The sequence below is a fragment of the Fundulus heteroclitus genome, chromosome 1 (assembly GCF_011125445.2).
Source record: "Fundulus heteroclitus isolate FHET01 chromosome 1, MU-UCD_Fhet_4.1, whole genome shotgun sequence".
NCBI lineage: Eukaryota > Metazoa > Chordata > Actinopteri > Cyprinodontiformes > Fundulidae > Fundulus > Fundulus heteroclitus.
The window spans coordinates 31,048,272-31,055,969 of record NC_046361.1 but is presented as its reverse complement, the minus strand read 5'-3'; the positions used below and the strand labels follow the sequence as shown (position 1 = coordinate 31,055,969).

Genomic DNA, 7,698 nt, shown 5'->3' with positions numbered 1-7,698 from the left:
GGTCTCAGGCAATGCTGCGACCACAGCCAGCAGGGGGCCCCATCGAGCTGTAGCAGGTATACAACGTGAAACCAGAAATCAACAAATTTCTCCTCAAATGATTGATTATATTTAGAATATAGCTGGGACAGTAAAGCAAAACAATTTATCATAAAATAGTAAGACAGGCAAATCTGTTCTGCTCACTTAAAATTAACATTTCAGTAATTTATAATCTAATTTATAATCTAATCTAATCTACAGTCAACATTTCCAACATCCTGTATAAATTAGTCTGATAAAAACTAAAAAAAAAAGTGACGTTTTCCATTTATCTCAACCTGCTTCTTGTGTTCAAGTGTTGCCCATCTGGAATAATTATTGTTGATTTCTGAAACAGCAATTTTAGAAAATATCCAAAGTGAAAAGAAAAAGTAGACACCTGAAAAATCTACTTTCATTCAATAGAAATAAGGACGAGCAAGAATTTATTACAAACATCCAGTGTTGATGGTGAGGCTTATTTAAAAGAAATTTCAGACCCCAGCAGTTACAATGACGACATAAAAAAATGTAATTACAAATGTCTAAAGTGATGTTTTAAATAAGCATTTACAGCATGCTGGGAGGCAGTTTTAACATAAAACATGTGAAATAACAGCGCATGAAAAGACAAATTGTTATCAGTATTGGATATTTAGATTTTTTAGATTTCTACAATATTCTTTACTGGTAGTAAGTCGGCGTGTGGGGACATCAGAGCTGAAAATCCACCACTATTTTCAGCTATAATATGAAGAAGCCTTCTGCATTCCTACAAATACCTTTGGAATACTTAAGGGGAATAAATATCTAGTAAGCCAACTGTGAAGCCGTTTGCACCAAGGCACACCAGCAACTATTTTGCTTGAAGAACACTGCCATTTTAATATTAAACAATGAATAATGATTACAAGGTTTTTCTATTGTACTTTTGTTGAAACAGTCTAATCCCTTTTCTTAGAGCCATAGTTTGATGATACAACTCTGAAAGAGAGGAGTTCCCTTCAGCCTGTTGTGAAACTGACATCTAGACTGATTGGAGAGCTCCAACCATCAGTCCCATCTCTGTACAGCGGAAAGCCTCTTTTGTTTTAAATTATGGTTTTCATCCACTTTCAGAGAGTTTCAGCTTCTCCTCTCTGGAGGAAGATTCTTTGTCCCTAAATGCAGGACCAGACGTATTATGAACAGCTTTGTTCCGACCACTGTTACTGACACAAACAAGCTGAAATAATATTGCCACTGTCAAAGGATGTTAAGGGATTTAATTTGTGAACTAATATGGATGCCTCTACTAGTTGTGTTAAGATGTTTGTATGAATGTTGTGGACCACTGCAAAATAAAGCTACCTATGGGTTTTCATAAAGTAACCTTGGCATGGGTAAAATATTGAGTTTTTTTATTGAAAAAGAAATAAATGGGGTAAAAAATAATGAAATGAGGAATAAAGCAGACAGAAATATTGAAACATAGACAGAAATAAATAAATTAAAAAAGAAGTATTTAATAAATAAAGTTGACAAGTGTAATGAAAAATAAATAAATGAGGTGATTATTAAAAAGAGGATTAAATACATAAGTAAATAAAATAGATATTTACATTTATGCATTCTATATTTTTATTACGGCTTACATTTATTTGTTTGCTGTATTTCTGTGTATTTATTTTATGCTTACATGTTTATTGAGAATGTATTTAATTCTGTATTTAATTTTCCATTATGTCAGAGTCGGTCCTCCATATTTTTGGAACCGTTGGTCCGTTTTGTTTGAGCCATTGCGTATGACGTCATCCCAAGGATGCGCGCGCGCTTCTTTGCAACGGAAGTTGACTTCTGCTTCTTCCGTTAACGTCCAGAATCTCCACGCTGATGCTGTCTGCGGCTCATTTCCAGGGCAACAATGCCGTGTTGTTGCGTGAACGGCTGTTTTAACCGCTACTCCCCCAGCTCCACCATAAAGTTCTACAGAATCCCCAGCGGACGCCGGCAGTTTCAGATCCTCAGGAGGCGTTTGTGGGTGGAAGCGATCCAGACCGCTAACGGGGAAGTCTTGCCAGGCGGTGCAAATCTTCGCATTTGCGGCGCTCATTTCGTCTCAGGTACCTTTGACGCTGCTTAAAATATTAGATTTAGCTCAACCCTCTCTTAAACATCTTTATTTATTATTATTATTATTATTATTATTAAGTTATTTATTTATTTTTACAGGAGAAGCTTCCACGGATCCAGACAGGCCTAATTTTGTTCCAACCTTGTTTAGATCCACTAAATCAGACCAGAGTCCAAGTACACAGACGATATGGTAAGCCACTGTAGCACATTGAGCACGTTTTACTCATATGGCACCTTTTACAGGTCAAAAACAACAGAGTGAAGATAAAGCTAAGATGAGAAATCCTTTCTGGTTCCATAATGGACAATGCGACAGTGGCAAAGACACAGAGTTACACACAGTTTATAGTAAAAAACAACAACAAGCTAATTTAATCTAAAGTTAGTTCTAAAGCAGTAGAGGGTGGGCTTTACCAGTAACGCCAAGAATAAACATAAAAACATGCATGCCAGAGTAAATGTTGCATAATTATTGATCATAAACAAAGGATGAGATATTCAAATAGAAAGTGGAAAAAACAATGAACACCAGCCTATTAACAGAACAATATGAAATAATATGCATGATAATACAGCAGCACATCGAGTAGCTAAGGGCGTGTGTGCCTTATCATCTGAGAGACCGTTTAAACGATTCATTATCAGATCTGAACCTGTGCAACCATTAGTGTAGGAGCCAATGATTTTTTGTTATTAAGCAATTCAATTTTTAGTTTTGTGGATAGTCTAGTTAAGGTTATTTATTTAACTTTATTGTTTGATATCTGTTTTGCGATTGTTTTTTTTTTTTTTTTGTTATTTAATTCTAAGCAATTTGGGTAGATTATTCTTATAAATAGGCTGTCAGTGGTAGGACCAGCATGCATCTGGATGGGCGTATGTTTTTTTTTTTTTGTTTTTTTTTTACCAGCACAAGAGAAGCAGGGAGGAAATTGTTTGTCCATTTTTGTTTGCTTGCTTGCAAAGGAGACATAAACCACAAAACTAATGGACTTTACCTGGAAAAATTATTTATTTTTGCTTGCGTAAATTACTCGTCCATGGTGCATCTGTGGCCCTTGTGGATTTTTTGTGTTATCAAAGCTGGGCGACAACAATTGGCATGTTCGTAAACAGTTGAGTCTCTTGTGAGCTACGATGGATTTATCAAAATGTAAAAAAAAAAATGTATTCTTCAATGATACTCAGTTGTATCATAACCTACATAAACTAAGCTGTTCACATTTGCCTAAATGGTTGCACTTCTTCAAACCGCAGCGATTATCTCTACCGTAACACGCACGCACTAACACAAACAACAATGGCCGCGTTCAGAATTTCACTCGTGTTTATGCACTATTCATTTTATTGTGGATTTAAAGCTGACACATTTTTGCTCCTCTTCACTGTTTTTGGGAACCGATGACAAGGCGGTCCACACAAATGGCCCTTTTCTATTTCCTTGTTTACATTCTGCCCTCTTCATCACCCCTCTTTTACTACTGTGGCAGCGTTACTACGCTACTCTCCGGCATGGCATAGGTATTACCACGCCTATTGAGGCTATTCCTGCGGGTTCACCTTTACGCTCAAACTTTTCTGTGTGGTGTTGAGGAAAATAAAATGAACTATTATATTAATCAGGCATTTGTATGGAAAATAATTAGGAACTAATAATAAGGACTCTAGCTGGGCCATCCAAAGATTACATCCTGAAAAAAAAGAAGAGATTATGAACAAATTAAACGTAAATCTTTCAAGGACATGAATAATTTTGGGATTAACTGTATGTGTTTTACAGACAGTGTTGGTAATAAACTGTCCCTAATCCTAATTTATGTGCATCTACCTCATAGCATTGAATAATTTTTTGTTGCCATTTTTTTTTGTTAAAGGACTTCTGTCCATCAAAACACTTGCCTACAGAAAGAGTATGTGGAAACTGGAACAACAGCCAGGGGACAGGATGCAGAGACTGAAAAGTCAACTACCCTGAGAGAGGAGGGGGCGACTGAAAAATCAACTACAATCAGAGAGGAGGGGGCGACTGAAAAATCAACTTCAATCAGAGAGGAGGTGACGACTGAAAAGTCAACTACAATCAGAGAGGAGGGGGCGACTGAAAAATCAACTACCCTTAAAGAGGAAGGGGTGACTGAAAAATCAACTACAATTAGAGAGGAGGGGGCGACTGAAAAGTCAACTACCCAGAGAGAAGAGGGGGCGACTGAAAAGTCAACTACTCTGAGTGAAGAGGCGACTACAAAGTCAACTACTGTCAGTGAAGATGCAGAGACCAACACATCACCAACTCAACCTGCATCGGAGTCTCCTTCAGACCACGAGTCCTCTGCCTTAATGGAAACTGAGGAGGAACCTTTGCCAGAAAGGCAAACTTCATTGTGCTCGTCAGTGTCAAAGGTAGCAGTCGCCACCATTTTATGATGTTTTAACTAGGACACAAAATTACTTTCCTTTTCTTTATGTTCCACACTTGCAACCTTCCAGAGCTTTTGGCCTTTTAATTCCGTTTGTCTTTTTTTTTAGTACATTAAACATCTGTTCTGGGTTTTTGTCCCATCTAGGAAGAAGCAGCAGAGGACAAGAAGATAAATGACAAAGACCAGGGTGTGACCAAAAGTGAAACAGAGGATGAGAAGGACAACCCAGAGAACAAATCCAGCCTAAACGTACCTCCATCACCACGGAAACCACTGGGAGGGACCTTAAAAGTAGATAAAATTAATCCTGTGGTGCTCCTAAAGCCTTTAATTGTACCGCCCGGTGCTTATCACGTTAAGCTGAGCAGTCTGACCCACACTGCGGCGTCACACAAAGAGCAGCCTGAAGAAACGGACTCGAGTGAGACCGGTTTCGCCGAGTCCTGCTCTGTCACCAGGGATCAGCCGGTTTTTCCGTGCAACCTGTGCGACCGGACGTTCACCACAAGCCACTACCTCAAGCGTCACAAACTGCTTCACGTTCGGGACGTGAGGAAGTGCCTGAGGTGCGGCGTGCTCTTCTGCCGCCGCCACAACCACGTTCTGTTCCAGACGCGGGCCGAGCCGTTACCCGAGTCCGAGGAGGAATCCTCCGGCAGCGAGGAGGAACTTCCGGACAATCGTGTGAACGCGGAAAAGGAGAAAACAAGCGAGGTAACGGAAATTGACGGCGGCGCCTTGAGGACTCGGACTGAAACGCCTCCAGCCTGTCCTGCTGTCACAGACGTACCTTTACTGAAGACTGCCCCTCTGATCGACATCCGAAAACCTCTCATGGCGTCGGTGAAGCCTCCTACTGTGCCCTCCCCACCTCCTCCCATCCTCAGATTGCCAAATAACCAGGAAGCCCTCTTTCAGATCAAACCGCTCGTGTCCTCCCCCACTTTGACGAAAGCAAATCTCCCTCAACCGCCCCAGCTCCCGTCTTCCCTGAAGATCTTCTCCGCCCACCACCTCACCTCAGCGCTGCTTGATGTTCAGAGAAATTACGAGTACATTTTAAGCAAGCCTAAAAACAAAGCGGTCAAGTTCAAGGAGGAGCCAGACGAGCAAGTGAACATTTGCCAAGTGCAGCCACCCGTCAAGCGAGTCAAATTAGAGAAAATCGCTTATGACCTGGAGGTGGTCATCTGATTCAGAGCTGCTAACGAGACTTCTCTATGAGATCGGTCAGACTCACCTGTCACCTTTAGAACAGCGTACAATGGTTAGTTACTCAATGTTTTAGCATTAAGCTGTAAAGCTACTTGAGAAAAACATCTTCTGTTTTATAAAGCAGCTCCCACACCCACAGGCCTCTGATGAGGTCACATAAGGCAGAGGATCAGTGTACTTTTCCTCGTTATTCACATGTATTAAGTAAAATTACTCTTTAAATAGCTGTTTTGATGTGGCATATGTCTCTGGGTGTGTGGGGTGGGGGGGTGTTGGGGGGCAGCTTTTAAGTCAATACTGAAGAGCCTTTCCTCTTTTTTTTTTTCACAATCTGGTATATATATGTTTGATCATGGCAATGTCCAAATCCAAAGTACTTGGACTGTTCAAACATTAACGTAAACTCATCAGAGCTGATATCTGCCTCTAAACCATAAACTTTGAGCCCCTTAGAACTTAAATGTAATTCAAAACCCTCCGAATCTTTGTCGAAATCTATCAAGTCACTCATCCGCCATAATAAGGACCGATTCCAACAGATCGGATCGATTTTCGGCGATGACGGTTTGGAAAATGGATGGATGGATGGATGGATGGACATCAACACTAACACTCGCGCATGGATCGGGAGTTTTTTTTTTGGTTTTCTTTGTTCACTTACTAAAAACTTTTTTTTTACGACAGCGTTTTGTGGATATTTATGTTATGAAACTGTTTTTTATTTTAAAAGTAGCTGTGTAAATCGAAAAGAAAAAAACACTGGAATTTTTTTTTTTTTTTTTGCAAATAAGGGGGGGGGGGAAATAATGTAACCACTTGTAGTTGATCCTGATTGATTGTTGAACTCTAGCTACAGTGTAATCTGATCAGCTGACCTGTCTGCCTTACTCTGAATGATTACACTGTTACTTGTTATAGGAACGGTGCTTTCTATTACATATTTATGTCATGCATATTGAGCGGTTGGATCAATCTTGGGAAATTGTGAGCTCCTCTTAATTCTCTCTGTGATTGTGTGTAGTTATATTACTACTGTTTGATTTTTAACGCTGACACATTTTTATATATAGCAGACTTTGATAATGAAGCCGCACTAGTAGACATTTGATCTGCAGCTTATGTTTTTTTTTTTTTTTTTTTGCATCATATCCAAGCAATTTCCTGCACACAACTATTATTAGCAATAATGTTTTGCATTACGCGTTAATAGATTTTGTTTACTTTTGGTTTCTCCTATCTACCTCAGCTAGCTGTAAAAACTAATAAAAGTTGCCGTTTTGTATTACAGATGAACGCTGCTTTGTAAACACATGCGGATACTGTTGTGTTTAGGGTGTAAAAGCATTAGACTTTTTGTGTTGTGTTGTGTGGAAGCTAAGCAGAAGTGGCAGAAGGCGGGATTAGCAGACTGGGAGAGGAAGCTTACAGACTTTCAGCACATGCCTGTCAGATTGGAAGATTGGATCTGCAACCGCGATGAAGTCAAACGCTGCATTTTGCTGTATAAACAAAGCTTTTATGCATTGCATAACTTAGTTTTACAAGTTAACACAGCGGCTTTATAAGCCGTGTTTGTTTCACTCCCTGCAGATCATCGCATAGAGAATTTGCACCGTTTAAATGTACCTTGCCATCATTGTCTTGGCATTAATGGGCTCCGTGGAGGTCCCCAGATTCTTTTTAAAGCTGTTTAAAAAAAATGGATTTTGTGAATAAACCTGTAAGCATTTGTTTTTCATTTCTCATTAGATTTTTCTTGACATGTGAGAAGCTTATCTTATGATTTATTTCTTTTCTTTTCTTTTTTGGACACATCAGTCGTGCCTCCGTTACTACCGGTATATGCTTTGTACCTTTTTAAATATACCAAAATGAAATAAAAAAAAGATTAATAGACGCTCCTCTTCTTGGTACATGCTTATTATAT

General features: G+C 39.4%; 1 protein-coding gene across 4 annotated transcripts; it reads left to right on the top strand.

Annotated features, from left to right (window-relative positions):
* The first annotated feature begins 1,848 nt into the window (after nt 1-1,848).
* On the top strand, nt 1,849-6,031 carry LOC110369339. 4 transcript variants are annotated; one of them, XM_036140753.1, is made up of 5 exons: nt 1,849-2,123; nt 2,233-2,326; nt 4,011-4,169; nt 4,383-4,536; nt 4,701-6,031. In XM_036140753.1, the coding sequence occupies exons 1-5, from the start codon at nt 1,925-1,927 to the stop codon at nt 5,748-5,750; spliced, it is 1,656 nt and encodes a 551-aa protein (XP_035996646.1). In that variant the 5' UTR covers nt 1,849-1,924; the 3' UTR covers nt 5,751-6,031. The 4 variants fall into 4 exon arrangements, with proteins under 4 accessions (XP_035996646.1, XP_035996649.1, XP_035996642.1 ...); XM_036140756.1 differs by having other exon boundaries at nt 1,850-2,123; nt 4,011-4,133; XM_036140749.1 differs by having other exon boundaries at nt 1,852-2,123; nt 4,011-4,191; nt 4,336-4,536.
* Nucleotides 6,032-7,698: the final 1,667 nt, after the last annotated feature.

Coding starts and splice junctions, on each gene's coding strand:
- LOC110369339 (XM_021323121.2), top strand. CDS start 1,925: ATGCCGTGTTGTTGCGTGAACGGCTGTTTTAACCGCTACTCCCCCAGC. Junction 2,124..2,232: donor CGGCGCTCATTTCGTCTCAG/GTACCTTTGACG, acceptor TTATTTTTACAG/GAGAAGCTTCCACGGATCCA. Junction 4,537..4,700: donor TGTGCTCGTCAGTGTCAAAG/GTAGCAGTCGCC, acceptor TGTCCCATCTAG/GAAGAAGCAGCAGAGGACAA.